The 22,498-nt window shown below is 39.5% G+C and overlaps 1 protein-coding gene across 3 annotated transcripts in view; it reads right to left on the bottom strand.

Annotated features, from left to right (window-relative positions):
- The window catches only part of rmdn2 (regulator of microtubule dynamics 2), a 35,035-nt gene extending 15,903 nt beyond the window's left edge, over positions 1 to 19,132 (bottom strand). The window contains exons 1-5 of one of the 3 annotated variants that reach the window (XM_084735921.1): positions 19,005 to 19,132; positions 15,132 to 15,586; positions 5,027 to 5,204; positions 4,827 to 4,929; positions 3,722 to 3,782 (exon numbers count right to left, since the gene is read on the bottom strand). In XM_084735921.1, the coding sequence (XP_084592047.1) occupies positions 3,722 to 3,782; positions 4,827 to 4,929; positions 5,027 to 5,204; positions 15,132 to 15,577 (788 nt within the window). In that variant the 5' untranslated portion in view covers positions 15,578 to 15,586; positions 19,005 to 19,132. Of the gene's footprint in view, positions 1 to 3,721; positions 3,783 to 4,826; positions 4,930 to 5,026; positions 5,205 to 15,131; positions 15,587 to 17,284; positions 17,404 to 19,004 lie in introns of those variants that run through there. The other 2 variants (XM_084735920.1, XM_084735922.1) reach the window with 2 other exon arrangements.
- Between the last annotated feature and the right edge of the window lie 3,366 nt (positions 19,133 to 22,498).

Genomic DNA, 22,498 nt, shown 5'->3' with positions numbered 1-22,498 from the left:
GTGTTTTGAACAAGGAGGTTAAATTGTGTTGAAATAAATCAACAAAATGCTCAGTCTTTTTGTTGTTGTTTGCATTTAACAGGCAGTTCACTTGATGTGCCCAAAATATTTTCATTTATATTTTCTTTTAAATAATTAAATTAATATCACAAATGTGCAACGACATTTGAACAAAATGCAATAAGAGGTTGCCACACTGCCTTTCTGAAGCATAACTGCAATGTTTGAAGATCACTTTGTCAGTACAGTGGTTTATGAACAAACACCTGCAAAACAAATTCCATTCCTAATTTCAAACATATTTCAGGGATTCAGGCCTTTAAGAGGTTGTACATTTTGCAGAGAGTGTATTCACTAACATCTGGAAGCTACAGATACAGCAGAGGAGGGTTTGGAACCTGTCGTCCTCACCCTACCCACTGTACCCCCACAAATTAAAAATAATTTTAAAATAATTTTAATTTTAAAACTCATTTGGTGGGAACTGTAGTTGTATTATTTGCTCCAAACTTGCAGCTATTTATAGATCTTAAACAGTAATTTGATACTTTGCAATTAGAGGCGTGTTAAACTGGTTTAACACAACAGAGGTTGTGTGTCGCAAAACTTAAAATACTTAGGGTACTTCCACAATAAAGATTTTGGTGAAGATCCATTTGTACCTGCCTTGCTAGGACTTAAGCCAGCTTTGTGGCACCAAACTATGAAGAATGAGTCAACGGGCCTTGTTTTGGTAACACATAAAGAGCGCTGACGCTGAGGATGTAAACAAATTTGCTTAACAGTGGGAAATTAACACATAATATTTGTGTTAGTCTGTGTTAGCAGGTCTCTTCATGCAGGGACAGATGTGGCCTCATTTTTTTATTTTCTCATCACCCTGAATACTCATGAAAACCAAAGGCTCTCTTCTGTAATGTACAGGACAGAGCAAACAGTGGTTCTATTGTAAATGTCTACTGTGTGTCAGTAATAAAATTTATCTGCATATATTCATTTCAGAATTACAATATTTTGTTCTGCTGAAATGTTAAACATTTCATCAGTATGTTGCATGCACATAGAAAAGTTCAAAGTTAAAAATCAAGATCTTGCACATTATAAAAAGTATTCAGCATTCATTTGAACCCACTGAATGTTAAATTAGGGCAGATGGCAATGAAAAAGTTTCCAAAAGACATCCATTTACTTGACAAGTCTTTATAAGTCTCTATTTCAGTGGCAGAGCAGGAACTGGGTGGCAGTGCGTCTAAACAACATCTGCCAAATTGTGACGAGCTGGGCGGCATTCAGGAAAACAGGTGACAAGTTTTCTCACGGCATCAGTACACTGAATAAACAGTTACCTCAGACATAAACTTCCTTGCAACAGTGCCTGGCACCGTCCCCAGTCCCTGCCTCCTCCCTTCTCAGAGTGCGGCTTTACCTACTTTGCCCTGTCCATTCAATTTAGACAGCATTTCTGCTCAGTTTAAGAATCTTACAAATTCCATTAGTGGATATAGGATTAGGCATTAAGCTTTTTTAAAGCTGTTGCTCTTAATTAACTAAACAAACACGGCCTTCTATTTCACTTGACATCTCGAGTGCTGCGGTATGTGCATGAGCTAATGCTAATTATTCCCTAACGAACAGAGCAAACAGGGCTGCTGGCTCGAGCAGGCGGTTTGGGTCTGTTTTGCATGAGAAAACTTCATATGCGTGTATAGAAAAGTAACCACATGATCTCTATTACACCGGGCACTAATTCAGGGAATGTAATTAATGGCAACAAATACACACACTGGGGAAACTATTAGTGTAATCTAAACATTCAAATGCAGTATGTCGTTAACTGTGTGGAATTCATATATGCTAAATACTGAACAGGAGTTAAATAAAAATAAATAAAGGGGGATTTGTGTCATGTTATTGTAGCTGCACCCAAAGCAAACCTTTCAGTTACTTTCAAATCCCAACAGTTGCAAGTGAAGCTGCATCTGGTGCAATCTTCATCTCTCTATCCCAGTCATGGATTCCGTGTATGATCAGCAGTCAAGTTTTGACATGAGCAGTGTTCCAGATGAGGAATGCACCAGTGGGGCCTGCACAAATACAAACGGGATTCATGCCATCAGGCCCACTCCGAACAACTAATTAAAAGCAAGGGGATTTTTCCCTGAGTCACAGCGCAACCGGGGAGGTATACAAGGGGAGAGGAGGTTCTCCCAATTTCCTTTGTCTGAGAATGACCTACGGCAGCGAAATTCCCCTCAACTTAAGGTTACACTCAGGACCACTCAAAGAGAGGATTATTGCCCATTTTGACCCCTAGCATCAGACAGATGAAACAAAAATGTCTTTTAAAATGTGTTTTAGTAATTTCTGGGAGACGAATCAGACAACAGAAAATCAACAAGAATGCAGTATAGAAAATGCAGACAAATATTATGAGTTGGAGAAAAGTCTGTAATACTGTTGCACCACGTGTCACCAGCATAACCCCAAAAACTAAATATGCACAGCTGTAAATATACAGCTCATGCTGTGGGGCAACCACCAACATAAAGAAGCAGACACTGCAATAACAGAAGACTATTTATCACATGAGTTATTCCCGTGTAAATGTCAGTCTATCGGAGAAAAGTTAACCTAGGCTGTGTTTACATTCCTCAAACTGGATGTGATGGTATCAGGGGGCTGAGGGGGCGATTTGCAGGAAGGAGATGTTTTGGAAAGTAAGCTACTATTAATTCACAAACATGGATGTCTGCCGAGCTCTCACACAATTTCTCTCATTCATTTGCCAAAATATGCACTTTTCTTTGCATTTTGCAGTCCGCTGTGGTTTATGCTGACCAATTAATTGTATTTTCAACGTTGTGATATGAATATGTGTGATACACGCATCACAAAAGACTGTCTGAATATGAAAAATCATTTCGTGCACATACCATCCATGCATTCACACTCAGTATGTGAACATGGGACCTATCAGACGGAGCCCTGGATATATGAGCCATGCAATCACACAATTTGACCAATCAGATGAAGCCCGAGCTAGGTGTCAGCGACCCTCAGATTAACTGGTCTCGAAATTAGCTAGCCTGATGGCTGAGGAAGAAGAAGACCAAGGAAAATGTGGCTGATCCAGATCTTGTGGTGAAAGAGAACAGCACTTCTGATACTTGGAATTATACTGGATTCAGGAGAGATGACATGTTACAAACACACATAATGTGTAAAGCATATAAATATTTATTTATTTATTGCAAATCATTGCAATATTGAACAATGTTATTGCACTTTGCAGATTTTCCTCATGCCGTGCAGGCCTACTTTGGTTTTGTTCATAGAGAAAACTCATCCGTGACATTTTAGTCACTCTGTCTTTTACCCCTGAGATGTTCCTCTGGATTCATTCAAGTTAGATTTGCTCTGTTCAAAGAGATGCCTGAGTCAAACTTCCATTCAAGCACTGAGGAACAGCTGCTCCAGGCCGACACGTCACTCAAAAACACCTCTCATCTGGGGAAAGTCCCCGTGTTTAAGCTTTCACTGCCTCACTGCATTAAGCGAAAAAGTTGGATTAGAATTCAGCCATATGTGATTCACGTGTGACTCAATGACAGAAAGTCACATGCCGTCAAACTGTTTGTTTAAGTGTCTCTGATTGATTTGCTTTAAGACTTTATTGAACAGAATATAAAGTAGTGTAAGGACAGAAACAACTCAAACCTACCACTGATGACTTTCAGCACACGTAGGGTTCAGGCTCACTGCCTCCTCACCAACTTTCTTCCCTAAGAGGAATGAAAAGATAGACAACAGATAATGATGCTCCACTGAAAAACAAACTCGACACACGCAATTCACACCGGATACTCTTGTTCACACGACAAAAGAAGAGAGCACGGATTAAAAGAGTCAAGGGGTGTGTTGACTGAGAAAACACAAGAGGATATACATAAATCAAGAAGCAACACTGGGCACTGGATTAAAGCGGTAAAAACAGAAGTGATATGAAACGCAATCCAAGGAGTGAGCTCAGTTTTAAATCCTTCATCACTCAGTGGAAAGTGTCTAATTCCACCTGCTCTATTAATATCTAAATGAATGTTAAATATGATGCCCTGTTGCTTTAAATATCCATGTCTCTAACGCTGTCAAATGCTTTGACACAGGTGTTGTTGCAGGAAGCACCTGGCCAGCTCTGATTAAAGGAACACTGATGAGGAAGGATTACAGAGAAACAGGTCAATCCAGTCTGAACTTCAGTAGAATCACAAAACAGCCTCTGTTTGAGGAAAAAAAACCTTATGGCCTACTGTGGAAAGTGTAACTTGTATTCTGCTTCTGAAGAGCCAATCGGAGATCACTGAGAAAAATCATTTGTCATGAAGTTGACTTTCAGATTGTAAAGTGTCGTCTTTGTTGAGAGCATAACCTATTTAGAGTATGTAGAAAACACTCTGCATGGTAGTTTCACGCTGATAATTTAGGGTGGTCAGATTTGATAACATAAAGAAAACTACTGGGAAGCTACGGAATGATATTTAAAGCTTATGCTTGCAGTTAACATTTTCTGTTGTAGACTGTTATTACAGACAGTTTGTAAGTTGCAAAACATATTTCCTGCTAGAGTGATTCATTGTGGGCCAACAACTCAAACTAGCTGACTGAGGTCATTGCAGGAATACAGACTTGCGTGGATTATGGTTTTCCAGACGAGACACTGACATTTTGGGGGTTTGGCCAGTATAACAGCTGTGGTTATGACATTACAGGACCTTGCATCCAGAGTGGGATGCTTGGCAAATGAGCTATGACACAGAGTTTAGTATTACCAGTTTCTGCATGGGTCTTCTTCTCCTCCAGAGTGGAGCTGATGTCATGAACATCACAATAAGCTCGGATTAGCCGCCAAAGAAATGTTGAGTTCTGTCCAAACTACAAAAGTAGATGAAAGTGTTAAGACACACTGTTCTGTATTGAGCTACAGGATTGTTAACATCTATCAACTGCATATATGCAGGGAGATACACACCTCCTCTCTCTGCTCCAAAAGGATGTTGAGACTTTCCCTTTTGTCAGATTCAGCGCCCTGATGCAAACAGTCGATCCTCTCGAGGAGGGCAGACAACTTATCTGCAGGTAGTTCTTCGTCCCTCCATTCTGCATCACTTAGCTCTTCTTCCTCAGAGTCCGTCAGTGCAGTCATATACCTGAAAGAGCGAACAAACATGGAGCACAATGTGTTGGTAAAAAAAAAGGGGCTGTGAGCATTTGCAATTAAATTTTACTGATGTGGATTAGAAAGCTGACCTGAATACTAAGGTGGTTTCAATCACCAGGCCAGACTGTCTCCATCCTGCCATCAGCAAGATGTGCAACTTGGCCTCAGAAAGCATCAATAAAAGGCCAAAATGTTGCCAATTTCCCCGAGTTACAAGACGATGGCCTGTGTCCCGGTGGCTCAGTATGTAACCATCTTCTACTTGTGAGGTGGAATGAAAAAAACTTCAGCTGAGGGATTTTTCAGATCAATCAAAATCCTGTCTTAACGAGCATTTTTACAGTCAGTTTTCTGCCAGGTGCTGATTATAAAGGATCAATCTTCACTGCCTGTTTACACACAAATGGCGCTGGGTTTGTTTACATAAGTGGGTCACTTAATTGTTTATAAATACTAGCTGTTAAGAAACTCTTGACGTCTTACCGTGGATACCTGAAGGCTTTTCCACGAACACAGGGAGGCTTGTTTGTCAGGGTGAGGCACGCAACACTCACATTAGATGTTTTATGGTGCCTTTTCAACTTATGTAAGTATGTGCAAACACCCTAAGCTAACACTTAAGAAGCAGCAGTAAAAAAAATAGCTATATTAACAGTATAGGTTAAAATGAAAGACATAGACAAGGGTGAAAATATGAAAAGCCTCTATTAAGTCTTGGCAGCGTCTGCATTTGCGTCATTGGTGGTTAAGGGAATATTTTGGGCTGCGAGCCATGGTTCTGGGGGGATGTGTCAGAGCGGGCCACTGACTGAAACACCGTGGACCCAACAGGTGCCTCGTGCCGGAGGCTGCTTCCTGACTCCACCCCACAACACACACCTTCAACCCTGAATGCTGTGATTACAGGAGTAATATGAGGGCGTTTGAGCTGCAGTCAAGAAGGGAACTGTCAAGAATAACGCACCGCGGCTGACAAAGTCAACAACACAACTGAAGCCACGACGACGTGCTGAGATGAAGGAATGCTGTCCCACTTTACAGAATACAGTGTTACACTGTCTGTCACCACCAAATGTTCTCTAATTTGAATCACAGTAAATCTGTAGCTACATTCAATATTTTTATATAAACAATGGATCACATGACAAAGTGTGTGTGGAAGGTTTCGCTCACAGTGACGAACCCACAGAGAATTATAATGTGTCATCTTCTTTCAAAACTCACATATTCTCCCTTTTATAAAACAGCTGAAAGCTTTTAGCGAACTAATGTGATTTTGATGGAAGCATTAGCCAGTGGTTGAACTATTTTGAGACTAGAAATGTGTGCAGGCCAAAGATGACATCTAGTAAAACCAGAGCAGTTTGACAGTGTTTCTAACTAAGAAGAAGAAAATGAGGCTGTATGCAGGCTATGTCACAATAAACTGGCATATAACCATTTGATCAAAGAAATGTGTAACAGAATACAGCATAAGCAGGTGTATGTTAACCTTCAAGGAGAGCAGGCAGCTGGCGCTAGCACTGCTAACCTTAGCCACATTCGGCAAACCAAAACAGCATAGTTTACCACCCCAGCCTGCAGAATCTGATGCCACTCAGTCTGAAAAGATAATACTGTTTAAAGTATTTTCTTGAGTGAGTGTTTTTAAAACGGGTCAACTAGTCTAACTTTAAATTTTAGTTTCGACAGGGAAATTAGTTACAATTTAGTGAAAAAGTGATTGCACATCATTCAAATCCTACAGTTTAGTAGGAAATGGAGAATCACTCTATGAGAGAAACAAGACTTTGCAGTATCTTAAGTTTAATCTCCATCTGTTTTTATATCATCATTCTGAGATAGTGTGCAAAGCCTTTCTACAATCCCCCTATCTGCACTAACCCTTGAGTAAACCCTAAAACCTGCAGGCAAGGCTCAGACTATTTATTGGCCAATACACCCCAGCTTAAAAAATCTGAATGGGTGTGCTTTTGTGTTTACTCTGACTATTGTGGTCTCCCTTGATTGTCTGCCTGCACCATATTATAGAGCACTGCCCTGCAACAAACAGACCTGGCTTTTAATTATAGCAAGATGGTTACATTATTGGACTTGTGTCATTCATTCATTCACTAATTCATTCATCCTTTTGTCCTGTTATTCATTCAGCAGTCCGTTTTCCCTCCCTCACTGCAGCTATTTACTCAGTGGAGCTGGAGAGACAGGCAGCGGAGTACTGAGTGATCAGCGCATTCCTGTCACGCCATTCCACGGCTCATGAATCACTTGAGCTGAAAGAAAAAAGAAGCTAAGGATCTATTTGTATTACTGTGTGTGTTTATGAAGTGTATATATGTTTGTGCAGGAGCCCCTATTATCTTTGTAATGTTACTAGCAGTGTGCAGCTCTGAAAGAAGAAGTCCAAATATTGTCACAGCATTTCAGCACTGACTAGGTACATAATATACCAGCAGGCCCACCTATGACTCACACATGACAAGAAATGATATCATTTACTGCTGCCAAATTCAATTTGTAAGAGAAGACAAAAAGAATATTTAATACTTGTTCTTATGTGCAAAAAAATCATTTAGAATTTACCAACTTTTGGTTTGTGATGCATATGGAAAGGACAAATGTATAAATGTAGTAAATTCAACCAATAAATTCTTGTGTCTGTAATATTGACAGAGAGGGTTGAGTTCTCCTGCAACTAAAGCTGTTGTTCTTCCTGCATCCTGCAATGTCTCTGTGATGTAGTTGGGGTTAAGGAAGAACTAGAGGCGGTTTCAGCATGGATTTCTAGTCTCTGACTCTCTAAAGCTTCTAGTCTCTAGTATTTTTGTCACCTAACACTTTGTTTTGGACAACAAAATAATAGCTATAGATTCAGGTGGTAATACATGGTAACATGACCGTGGGCACGCAATGCATCCCGGTACATGTAGACACTGCTGACAATTTTCCCTTTAAGTCTGAAAGGAGGTCGTGGAAGCATTTGTTAGCTAATGGGCAAACAATATGACTGTTTCACATATGTGAGCAGTTGCTTGCTTTTCTCTGTTTAATCACTGTAAAAAAAAATCCACTACTGATCAAACCAGATAAGCAATTTGTCTGCAATTAACTATGTTCATTATGTTAAAATCTGTCAAACTGATCGAGACTGAAGGGGGACGATTTTACAAGATGCAAATGATTGGCATTTTTGCATTTATATTTACAGAGGGTGCAGGTCCTCTTCCATGGAGGCGAACATGCTTCTAAAGTAGCCCAGAGAGGACAAACCAAACACTCTGTCTAGATATGGCCTTTTCCATTTTGTGCAAGTTTCCCAGCCACCGTAGTTTCTCCTACAAGCTTGGAAGAAGAGAGTGAGCTGGGGAGTTTGCAGTCACTGCCAGATACCACTAAATCCTACTCACTGGTCCTTTGTCTCTATAGACAGATCCTAAATATTTAAACATTTCAGTATTATAGCTATCCTATTATACAACAGGTATTTTCAATTATAACCAAAAATGATCTGTAAATCTGTGACTTGTATAAAATGCAGCTGACTGCATCATTAGGTTTTATCTTCCACTTTGTATTTAGTGACAAGGAACGGTACAATACATCTAACCACGCTGTATCCAGCCTCGCTACACTCTATGTACTATGTGAAGTTAGAGTGGAAAGCTTTAACTTTCACTTTCAACAGGCTGTGCTCACCAGAGGAGATCATCCATTCAGTACACAGACCCCAAGGGGCAATGACGAGATCTCTCAATAGAGCTAGGCAAAGGCAGTCTCCGAGGTTACACCGTTCAAAACAAACCCGAGTTACCATCCCAACATCACCGGGCCTTGGAACATGCAGCCCAGTTTATTCAGTCTGTGTAGCTGTGGTGACAGGACCAATGAAAGCCTCCTCTACAACAATGGCAGACTGACTGGAGAGAGTCCAGTTTTTTATACTCTATCCCCCCCAAAGGCTGGGCAGGGATCGACTCTTTAGATGTTAACTCTCACTGATCAGCCGCTGAACCGCTGAGATGACAACATCACTGGATTTCTAACTATGCTACCCTTTGTTGTGGTAAATAATACAGGCGGGAAAAAATGTGGGTGAAAAATAACCTGTCATTCATTTATCACTATCACATGATGACACTACAGTAATGAACGCAATAATTCATCTTGCATGTTCAACCATAAATAGCACTTCTGTTCAGATGTTGTAACACTTTGTTCCTAAAATAGTAAGAGGAAGAAGCAAGTTTGGAAATTCCAGTTTGTACACAACTGTATACAAGTGATGTTTGGCTTGTATTTTTGCCAAGATGCAAGCAGGTGAGATATGAATGTGACAAGGAGGAAGGATGACACCTGCTCTTACAGAAAATGAAACTCAAGAAAAACAATATGAAAGAAACAGAGTCATGGCTGGTGAGAGTGACCTAAATAAGAGAATACTACTCTAACCATCTTAAGAGTATTAGATTATGATATATCAAGATAGCAAAGCATCCAAGGACAGTTCATATTATCTATGCAGCTGTCTGCTGCAAGTGGAAATACTATGAGAGTGAAGGTCAAAACAATGAACTAATCCTAAAACGCTCCATAGAGATAAAAGAAACTGCGGAGTCAGATGATAATTTGCATCATTCCTATCATAAAGAGAGATCCATTTCATATGCAAGCAGTCATGTGATCAATCTTTATCTAGAATAATACTGACTAAAAGACAGCAGCTAAGGTTTATTTTCAATGTTATTTTAATTGATCAGTTAATTGTTTGGTCCATAAAGTGGTTGAAAATGTTGATCAGTGTTCCCAAAAACCCAAAGTGACCTCCTTAAATGTTTGTTTTGTCCACAACCCAAAGATATTCAGTTTACTGTCAGAGGAGGGGCTTTTCATCAAAATTAGAAATGCTGGTCTGGTCCACCTTAAAGGCAAGTCCATCTAAAGTGAGCCTGAGTCGATGTTGTTGCTAACATCAGAGCTAAACAGCTTCATAATATGAGTAAGACAAGGGAACTTGGGTTGGCTTGAGAAGTTAAAGCATTTATTCCTCAACAATTAGCCAAAACTGTACACACACTATACTGCTACAATCACAGCTGAGCAAAACTTGGAGAGGCAGCTTGTTGCTAAAATGAGAATCACTGGTCCACCTTAAAGATCAGTCCATGTTCAAAGCTATAATTTCACATACACGGTCTGTGACTTCCTAATGCATACAGCCTACGCACTGAGGAGGCTGCTACTTGTATTTGACATTTATGTTTAAATCCCTGATGGTTAGGCCTGCCAGGGAGCCAACTTAGGCCTGGTGGACTGCTGGGCTTGCAATACACTGGCAAATATCCTGCTGGAATCAGAGAATTTTGACTTTTTCCTTAAAAAATTACTAAGAACAAGTAAGCGATTATAAAAATAGTTTGCGATTAATTTAATCGTTAACAACTAAGTTGCAACTCTACTTGATTAAAGAAATTAGCAAACAATTCAGGGAGCAAGATCAGCATTTTATTGATACCAATTTTGACATGAAGGAACCGTAAGCAATCGCGGTTGTAGCCAGCATTGGCAATTAAAGCAAACATGATTGGGAGGTGTGGGTGGTCAGGGTCAAACTCGACAGGGTGACGGGGATACATCAGACAGCTGAACGTGTCTGCTCTGTGCGCACGATATACATTGTACGCAGTTCAACAAATGTGTTTTGTTTGGCTAAAAGCCTTTCAGTGAAGTATGAATCTGAGGATATGCATGTGAATGTGTTGGATACGGACAGCTGTGGAGCAACACGTACCATGACGTCACAGGGAAGTTAGACTAAAGCTTTTAATCTCAAAGCAGACAATGAGCTCCTTTTTCTCTTTTTAAACATTTCTCTGTGTGTTGATCAGGCTTGCCCGTCACTAAACAAAACTCCTGCTTAAATCTGCTTAAATCAACAACTATCCAATATCCTAAATGCTATTTTTTTGGAAAAGGAAAAAAGAAGTGGTAATGTCCTTGAGCTACGGCGACGTGATGTGAATAAACTCAGTGGGAACCTGTTCAAGGAATTACAAGTTCCTACAAGACACTTTTAAATGAGGCCTCTGACAGCTTGGCACACAGACAGGGTGATTGATGGGTCTCCTTACCTGCAGAGAGGTAGCTCTGAGGAAGCCGTTTTGACACATGAGGAGAGAATAAACAGCTGGAACTTTCAACCTTTCAGTGGCTGGGTCTACACGTTTCCCTGTTTTGATCGACACTACCCTGCCCCATAATTTTGGCATTATGTCACGCTAATTGTTCTGTTCGTTGTGAACATTTGTGCAGAAGTACTATGCATCGTTCAGCTCCAACCTGGGTCTGCTTGACTGTCTTATCAGACACTGGTCACACGTGAAATGTCTCCAAACATCCAGGACAAAGTTAATTCATAAAAATATTATTTCTACTGTTTTTATCTGTCAAATGAAGTTATGCAACTAGAAAAAAAGTTCAGTACAACTATTAGAAAACAATTATGATTATTAAAGAAATCAGCTCCAGAAGTGTTCAAAAACAAGCCTTTGCCGAATCTTGACATGCATCTATCAACTTCTGCAGCAGAGCTTACTGCAGGATTGTTGAAAACCCTGTTCATACTTGCATGATGCCCCCTGTTGGAAATCTGCTGCCCCACTAAAGCCTTTATTTACCCTAGTTCATTAGACTGTACCATTTAGGATATATTTTCCTCTAATTTATTAAATCACTTGCTGACAGTATGCAACATCTAAACTTGACTTCTTCTATTTTTTATGTGACAACATGTTGAAATAAGATGCCTGCAAACTTGCACTTAGCACCAAGGACTAAATGCACTACTCTTGCTAATCTTAAATATATTCTTAAGGCTATAGATGTCAACAAACGTGCAATAACTATTGCCCAACCGTTAGCATCACGGCTCTCATTGGGATACTGTGTGGAGATATGGTAATCCAAACACTTGCAAGCCAGCCGAACAGACATGAAGAGCGCTTTAAATGGATGTGAGGATTAGGGGTGTAGCTGGCTCCTCTGGGGGGAACGCTGCACATTCCCTAAGGGGCTGAAATTTCTTCACTGCACCATTCCCACTATCCCCCCACACCCTCTGCTCTTACAAATAACAGAGCGGCAGGAAAGGCTCTTTAATTATGGGAGGTGTGTGCGTGATGTGATTTCTTTTAAAGCATAATAACCAGGGCTGTAATTAAGACCATTTGATGCGGCCGACGACTGTCACTCAAAACCTGTGAACCACATCTGCTAGAGGGCAGTCTTATGCTTCCCTCTGCTCCTCCAGCCAATGAGGAGTCTGATGGTAACGCAAGTAAAGGTGGGTCGACCTTAAATGTTTATCCATTATGAAAGACGGCCGTGCTGATATGGTGAGATATGGTGTTATTACCTGTATATGAGCTGTCTTACTTCCAATGCCAATAAATGTACATGACTTGAAACACTATGAGTGAAGTCATTACTTTTCATGCCAGTTCTGTCACAATATCACTGAAAAAGTTTGTAATTCATCTTGTATGTTTACAGACACATGCATGAGGGTGCATCTGAAGTATCTCTTGTATCTTAAACATTATATAACAACTGATGCTGGCTTATGCTAAACAAAAAAAAAAAAATACTTGACCCAACCCTTGTGTGGAATGCAATTCTTAGAGGACACAGACGGTAAAATACAACACTTATTAATCATACAGGGTGCTCTGGATGTTCAGTTGGCCTACTTTATGTTGTTGTAGTTGTAAAAAATGACTCCAAGGCATTGATTAATCACTGTGAGGATGGTAACAGACATGGGGAGGAGCCGTACAGCTCTGATCTAAGGCTCACTGCCCACGTAAAAACTGTGTGGTTAGGATTTGAAAGCAGCTGCACTGTTATGATGTCTCTCTTGGCACTTCACATTCTCTACTTCCTACACAAATGAAGCATAGGTCAATCCAGGTTAAGTAAGACAAAATTTCCATCTAAATCCTTGGAAGATTCTTTATGTTCTACTATATCCAAATGCATTCCCTAATTTGGTACAATTCCTGAATCGCGTGTTTAAAATTTATTCAGTGACATCCAAGAAAAACTTAAGTGTGCCTGGCTGACTTCTGACAACATGAAAGCCTTTGCTTAATCATCATAATTTAACCATTGGTATTTGTTTTTATGAGATGAGATTTAAAATGATAGTCCATTCAAAAGAAACACATCTGTTGTTTATGTTATCCAAGGCTGGCATGAGTTCAAGGCATTTGGCTGAGGATTGGAGGTGGATGACTGGGCATGTGGTTCTTGATTAGTCTGCTGTTCTCTGCAGCACCTAAGGCATATGTACATACTGTCACAGCAATAATTTAACACGCAAAACGAGCAAACTATTTTAAATGGTAAAGTGGGACGGCCCCAAGTCTTTTGAGTTGCATACTGATCAAGAGATAATATTTTTATAGTAGAAATTAAGCTGCAATCCATTTACAGCTTGCCACCTGTTGAGACACTTATCAGTTGTTCATCGTCTTGAGTTCATGTACTGGAATTATTTACATTAACCTGCTGAAATTTTGTGGCCGATACTGACATTAATAATTCACAGAAAAAAATCGGATCCTAATATATTGGCCAATATTTAAAATAAATACAAAGGATTTCTGTGATCAAAAGAATGCAACAAAGATACATACCGGAGGCAGATATTTACAGCTATTTTAAAATCCTTTACACCAACAATCATGACCAGCAGCAAATATTGTGAACAGCGAAGTCTGCTGGACAAACCATGTGATGATGACACTGATTCTACATTATAACAAGCTCTGTTTCTGCTCAGTGTTCACATCTGGGTATTAACTAACTGAGTTAGAATTGTTAGAGTCTCGATATGTAAACTACCTACAGAACACGCAGTCGTGTACCACGCATCTACCTCTGCAATAACCTTCTTCTTTATCATATTTGTCGTCTTCTTTTTATTCTGTATTCCATAGAATAGGGGTGGGCGATATGACCTTTAAACGATATTGCATTATTCTGCGATAATGATATTCTTGAAAATATGACAAAACTGATAACTATTTTTGGTTTAGAACTCATAATAGCTGTTGACTTCTGCTTCTGGTTAAGTTTTTAATGCTGACTAAACAATAAATGATTGATCATTATCGCCCCTAAATGCCATAGAAGATGACTTCACAATCCTGGGGAAAAAATGGCTTCCATGACACTGCTGGGGAGTAGCAGGGTCCCATTTCGGGGATAATAAATTCGGTGGAATTGGATCAGTACATAGACATGTGTACTTGCTGATGCTGATACTAGAATTTTTAGGCAGTATAGGAGGCTGTTACAAATACTGGTATCACTATCACAACAACCTTGTAAAGCATACAGTGTGTACATGATTTGCAGTCAAAACTGATTGAAGATATTACAAAAGTCTTAATGGTCTATCATTTTGGTGCCATTCATGTGTATGAGCAATGGGCCAGCTCAGTCCAAGAAAGACCCTTATGTCCATGCATTAATGATTTGGCAGAACTGGTAGAAGAATATATAGTATATTCATGTATGTAACGGTGTATGATTAGTGTATGAATAGATGGCACATGTGATGAGGCTACTGCACTTTGAGAACAAGCTGACTGGATTAAAAATTGTCATAGGAGCAATGATCCAAATGTCTGTGATCAAAGGTCAGGCAAGGACAGTATGAGAGTGTGTGTTTTTGATTTAACAATTGTTAACATTTTGTGTTATTCTGTGTGTGACTTCTGTAAACTGGTGGGTTCAAATAAAGCAGGGAATCTGCGGTATGACATTTGTGGCTCGCTCAAAGGGAGGAGGAGTCATTTATAATCATTGGTTATACAACTGGAATACTGAAAATCCCAGCTTTCAAAGTACTCACCCTCCCTCACTCTCTGCTTCCTCTGAGCTCTGACCTCCAGCTCTAGGCCCAGTGAGAGTGCCTGCAGCCCTTTTCCTTCGTGTTGGTGTGGTCCTGTGGAGAGGGCTGGCTCGACGTGCTTCACTGTGTCCCCTCAGCTCTTCCCTGACATGGTCCTGCAGTGTTGGCAGAGCGTTCTTCAACGATTTCATCTCATCCTTCAACTCGGACACGCACTGGATCAGAGCCTCAAGGCGCTCCAGCACCTCAGCCTGACCTGTCGGCAGACCTGGCCCATCCACCAACATGAGGCCTGCCCCCTGTCCATTAGTGCGATTGAGGTAGACCCCCGGACATGAAGCTCTTCGTCTTGACCTAAAACCCTGATAACACACCACAGCCAAACTGATGCCAGCCACTCCAGCCAGCGCTCCCAGAACCAGCACCTTGCTGTCTGCCTGGGCCATCCTGCGGGCCTGCAGACAACAGACAGAAAAAAACAAGTCTTGAGTTACTGATTTCATAAACATTTTGCTGAAACTGCAAAATGGAAAAATAACAAATGTGGGCCTAGAATTAACAATTATTTATATCAGTGATTTGATTAGTTTTGCAATTGGTCAAAAAGTAATTTAGTCTAAAAAATGTCAAAAAATAGTGAAGATGATAATTTTCCATGACCCAAAACGATCCCTTAAAATTGCTTGTTTTTTCTGATCAACAATATTAAACTCACTTCACAATGATACCTGACAGAACAATGAAAACAAATCCTCACATTTGAGGAGCCAAAAGTAGTACATATTTGGCATTTTGGGTGAATAAATGGCTTAAACAATTACTTTATTACCAAAATAGTTGACTATTAACCACCTGATATTAATATGTAACTCTGCTGTTACTGGAGTTTAATGTTGTTAATATTTTGTGTTAGAGTCGGGTATTATAGCGCTGTCATTGTGTGGCCATGGTTTCCTTTGTAGCCATAACATAACAGCAACAAGTGATAATCAGATGATACATCCTTTAGATTTTATTACAAGTACATCTGTGTTGACAAACACAGGGAACAGCAGCTGGAAAAAAGATCCTTGTCCGATAGTGACCTCTCAGTGGCTGACTGGAGCAGTGTTCGCTGGCGTAACCCCTAACCTCAAAGACAAATTTGTGCCTTCTGCACACAAAGGGTAGACAATATTCACAATATAATAAGTATTTCTAGGGCTGGATGAAACAGTAAAAAATGACAGATTGCTATATGATTAGTGGGAGTGAACATTTTTGGATCACAATATTCAAATTCATTGTAACAAAAAAACAAAAACTGTTAAAATCATGATGATAAGATATTTGTTCTGGGTCTGTAGCAAACAAACATATTTTCTTACATCTGGAAGTCAAGGGCCACACATTTTACCTTTATCAAAAATAAATAAACAAATAAAATACAGCTTCTGGGATTTGGATATTGCACTTGCCCATGTTGCCATTTCTATAATATTTCGACTAACTGTGCAGCCCTAGTATTTTGTAGTCTATTTTACTCTGCAGCCGGAGATACTAGTGAGCGACAGTTTGCTGTAAAGGCTGTGTGTACGGTGTCCATACCAACAAAATATAACAACCCACACCATTTAACATTTCACCTCTGCCCTGATTCGAGTTTTGAGTCACTGTTTATTTCACAAACGATATGGTGAAAAAGGACAATATATCTAAAGATTGCGTGTCCGTCTGGAGACTGACCGTCAGTTGTCTGCAGCACAATGTTTACTAGGAACTACTTTAAGAATGGCTGGCCAACTAGCTCAGATAATTGGATCAACACACTAATCACTGACCGAGGGTGTTAGCCAACAGTCAGAGAGTAACAACAGCATTATAAGCCTCAACACATTAAGAAATTCACTGTCTGCCGGGATTTCAAGCATTCCTCAACCTGCACAACTTCAGACTGACATTATTTAGATGAATAGTGCTAATTGGCCGTCAATGACAAAGTGTTGCTGCTAGCTAAAACTCGCCAGTGTAACAAACGTGCTAACACAAAGTCACTCGCCGAGGTTAAACGGTTACAACGCGTTAACGTTACATCGTTCACTTTGAGAATCACAACAATCCCTTCAATAAACTCCACTCTTCTCTATAAACACTAAAATGACAATTTAAGAGACCTTACTGCACAGGTAAGACGGGAGGCACTTCTGTTGGTTTTGACAGCTCGCTGGTGTATCGGTCAAAACACGCCGTGCGGGCTCAGGCGCTGCAATGAAACGTTCCGGGTTTCATGTGCGTCCGCGTCACAATATAAATACTTACTTACTTACGTCTTATTTGTAAGTTTGGTGCAGAAGAATCCCCAGGAAAAATCAGTTTCTCATCAAAATACACATTTTTGACCAAATTTGATCCTTTTATGAGTTTGGAAACTCATGTCTTTCTGTGTGGAGTTTGCATGTTTCCACTAAATGCTCAACTCTCCTCCAAACCTGATGCATATCAAATGACAAACAAACTCTAAATTTCAATTAGATGTGATGTGTCTGCTTGTGTGTGTTAGATCTCTAATTTCTGACTGATCCATAACTTACCACCCACTACTTGGTTAAAAGGATCATTCACCCCAAAATCAAAAATAGATATATATTTTTTAATATTTTAAAAATAAAAATATCTAAGTGCTCATTCAAGACGTGGCTTGCAGCAGCAAAATTATGCAGGATCCGGTGATTTTTTTCTGGTTGTTTGTTAATTTTAAAGAAACAAACAAAATCGATCCTATTTTGTGAGCATTTTGCTGAAACTGCATTTGAAAAATAACAAATGGGAGCCTACAGTTAACAGTTATTTATATAATTGATTTGATTTTTGCAATTGATCAAAACGTAATTTAATCCATAAAATATCAGAAAATGGTAATGATGATCAAAGTTTGCCAGGACCCAAAATGATCCTTCAAAATTACTTTTTTCTGACCAACAATATTAAGCTCAAAGATATATCAATTCACAATGATAAGACAATGAATAGCAGCAAATTTGAGGAACCAAAAGTTGCAAATATTTGGTATTTTTGCTCAATAATTGAATAAAACAATTAATTTATTACCAAAATTGTCTATTACCCATCTGATGTTAACATGTAACTCTGTTATTACTTCAGCTGAACACTTGCAAATATTTTGTGTTAGAGCTGGGTATTACAGTGCTGTTTTGGTGTGGCCATAGTTCCCTGTTAACAGCAGCAAGTGATAACCAGGTGATACTAAGTAAAATATTAAGAGTGATTCAATTACAAAATTTAACTCACTCCAAGCTCAGGTGACACTTTGGTAAACAGTAATATTGGCCAGAGAGGTTACAGCTCTGCTGAGGAGGACAGCATTAATATCTCTCATCTCTTTCTACATTGCACGCTACCTTCTGCATGTTGATATGGTTGGTAGGTGCAGCTGGATAGAAAGACAGTAGTTTCTATATGAAACTGCTTGCAACAAGGTCTGGGGATTTGTTAAATGCATGTAACAGAACAAACAAAATAATTTGTCTTCATTCTTATTTTCTCTTCTCAGTGCACAATATAAGAAGCAGTAATAAAACATCTGATTAGTCAAGGTTTGGTATGCACTGGATGTTAATTAGCTTATTATCTATCTACTGTATGCTGATGTAGTAATACAGATATGAATGAAATCAACTGGCACACTTAACCCTGTTGTGAGTTTTTATATTTCAAAGGGAGTCATCAGTCATTATAAGTCACTTTACAAATTTGTATGTTTGTATTTTTCTCATTTGTACGTGTTGCACTCACTTCTGTCTGTAATCAATATCAATATTTCATGATATTGTATATTCTAAAAATATAATAATAAGAAGCTCAAAAAAGACCTACCTCTATGAGTCCTGTCACGAGTGTGTCTCTGCAGTGAGCTTGAACAGAAAGAGCATCGGGATTTAAAAAGTTACCAAGCACACATATTATCACATCAACCTTGGACCTGCAGGCCTTACTGGGTTTTATTCAAGTGTTACACATGTCAATTTCTGAGGAGGAGAGTTAGAACGGTGAACAAGTGATTTACTTCATGTTTTACCTGTTATATTTGTATAACCCCACTTGAGGTGCAACACTGCTATTTTTATTGATTCTTTTACTTATCTTTACATGTTTTTGTCAGATGCTTGTGTTTTTTTTCTAATTTTATCTCTTTTTCTCATTTAATCTTATCTGCACATAGAGACAGGTTCATGACTAACAGTTTGGAAAAACTTTCCATCTGACAAAAACAAACAAACAACAACAATGACCTTGATGACCTTAAGAGTGAGTTCATTACGTAAGTGGTCCCTGGGATGTCTGTGTTTATTTGATTTGGCAGAGGCACGTGAACTCTCTAAATGGATATTTCTTTCAGCCTATAGAGAGGTAGAGAGCCATACTTTCTTGGAAACAGAGGTAACAGGGAGTTCCCTTGCATAATATGATGAGAAGATCGCTACGTGCAGTTTCTTCCCTGCTCTCTGAACACAGTATTGTTCCTTAACCCACAGCCTGCATTTTGCCTGCACAGGGAACAAAAAGCCCACCTGAAACCCGGAGGCATGGCGGTGTAAAAAAAAAAAGCTTGGCCAGCGGTTCTTGGTTGGCCCCGCAGACGTAGATATGGTGATAAGGGAGGCGCATCCAGCCATGGCCTTGCTCCCATCGGGTCAAAGCCGGCAGATAAGCAGATATTGTCAACACTGTCGTTTCATCCACCCACCACACATCAGCCTGAGCTCTCATACCACAGGGGGAGAAATAAAAGCAGCCACAGATTTGCTTTTGTGCACATAAATAAGCCCATTACATTTGTCAAACAATACATGGGAGAAGAATCAGGGTGAAATAAGCCATCACTATCAGGACTCTACTGACAGACCACAGAGTGTGAAGCCCGGTTGTTCCCTGTCAATATAATAGGAGTGTTTTCTATTCGTGTGCATGAGATGCAGTGGGAGGAAACCTAACATCTGTATCAGTTGCGTGCCATGTTTACAGTTACAGATTTAAGGATTCATTCGGCCATAAAAGATGTGTTGTGTAACAGAAGGCACAATATCACCCAGCTATAGTGCTGGTGAGGAACTGGGGAAGTCCAACTCATAGTCCTACACATGCTTTATTGATGTCTATCTCAGCTGATCATCACTTGATATGCTTATCGTTAGGCGACACAGCTACTGAAGTAGATTGTGTCACCAAGGAAACAAAAACTGTAACAAAAATTGGTAACACTTTATTTGAAGGGGTGTGCATCAGACTGTCATTACACTGTCATAACCATGTCATGGACATGAGGGAACCTTTATGAACATTTATGACTTAAAGTATCATTCAGACAGATAGTGGTTAGCTAGTAAGTTAGCTACATTAATGTCAAGATCTCATAAACAAAGACAATATTTTCTTCTTAATGTCAAGTTGTCATAACAGAGGCATTGCAAACAATGTCAAACTTGCACTAAAAGTGTCATAACTGACAGAATGACACAGCAGTCAAAAATGTTCATAAAGACTCCTTCATGTTCATGACAGGTGTCATGACATGGTTACGACTATGTAATGACAGTCGTTGATACACCCCTTCAAATAAAGGGTCGTCCAAACATAAAATTGTGAGAGGTCCTTCACGACAAGAAACTCATGACCGATTAGATTTTTGCCTTTGAACCCTAAAACTCCTATTTGAAGCAGTTATTTATGTATTTGAGTTGAATTTCTGGCTCTTCGTCCATTATTCACTGCTTTGCCCCTTTAAAGTTGTGAAAAACTAAAAAATTGTTTACAGTACCTGTGCAGGTCTGGCTCCAGAGATGAATGCATGTCTCCTGACAGTATACCAAGAAAGAGAAAGTGAAATCGATCTGTCGACCTGAATTTCAGGAAATGCTGGTTTCAAAAATGGGGCTCACAGAAATTATCCTCTTCCACAAACCAGTTTCCCTGAAAGTCTGGGTCTTTTGCTGGAATGGCATCTACCATGAAACTAACTTGTTTTATCTACTTGGCCTCCTAGTTGTTGGAGCTCAACCAACATTCGACCAAACTGAAACCTATCAGTTGATCGTTTCATTAGACTAGGCACTTAAATTGGAGTTTATATGTATTTCTCATAAACTGATCCCAGTTCGATTTACTGTAGCCTTGCGTAGTCTAGCATAAACTTTTCCTGTAATCCCAACCTGGAAGCTCAAAAAGTTTCGAGCCATGCACGCGTAATAATATAATAATAGGAGCCAAACAGAATTTGACCTAAACATTATTCAAGAACCTAAGCAGAATGTTTCTTTTCCTACATGTTTATGCTGTGAGGAATCTTGTTTCTTTATCATTGTCAAATGAATCAGTTTGGCCCTTTTCACAGCAGACAGCATTATGACATAGCAGAAAAAGCACATGCAGAACTGATAACATAAATAAAATATTAGTCCCAGCCATGTTTGCTTTTAGGTTATTAGTTACAAGTGTGCTTGACAAATCAAAATGTCCGCTGTGAAAAAGGTCAATTCAACTTTAGTTTCACTCTGCATTTTCCTTCTGATCATGCGCGCCCCTTTGTAGTGGCTCTGTGTCTCCTCACAGCTGAGAATAACAGGCCCACCATTAAGCTAGGATTGCATAAATATTACACTTAGTCTTCATCTGGATCCCTGTTTGCTTCAACAAAGTTGTTGCACAGGGTCCACACACAGCTCAAAGATTATGTTTAAGTGTGCAGTACTTCTATGAATAAAAAAACAATCAAAAGGTGCACTGACACTTCTGTTTCAGTGACCATTTGAAGGAAACATTACATTGATCTGTCTTATGTAGTTAGAAAGTGCAGAGTATTTAATAAAGAATAAGCTCTACAGAGAATACCTGTCATTATATAATTTGGTCTCAGACCACCAGATGACCACTTGACATGTATTCTTGCCTTCTAGCAGTGAGAATTTGGTATGGCATTCATCCACATTCACGTTTGCTCTCTCAGAGCACCTCTGCTGTAGCTCAAGTATTACCTGAGGTGATGTAACCATTGTTAATTCATTGGTAATTCAAGTCTTGAGACAGGTTTCCAGTGTTTCGTTTTTCCACCACTGTCTTTATTCAGAGGAGGCTATACAAGAACTGGATTGTGACAATACAGCTCATTTGCATGTAGACAATCTGTTCTCTCTGTAAACCACACGCACACACACACACACACACACACACACATACACAGATACACATTCACATCACTTACCTTATTAAAATCCTGTTTCCCCTGTCTGACAGTTGCTGGTTTGGCAGACAAAAAGAAAGATACAGTATATCCTGAAACAAGAATGGTTGCAATAACCACATAACCAGCCTTT

The sequence above is a fragment of the Lutjanus erythropterus genome, chromosome 14 (assembly GCF_056507025.1).
Source record: "Lutjanus erythropterus isolate fLutEry1 chromosome 14, fLutEry1.hap2, whole genome shotgun sequence".
NCBI lineage: Eukaryota > Metazoa > Chordata > Actinopteri > Lutjaniformes > Lutjanidae > Lutjanus > Lutjanus erythropterus.
Note: the sequence above shows the minus strand (reverse complement) of the source record. Positions and strands in the feature narration are given on the sequence as shown.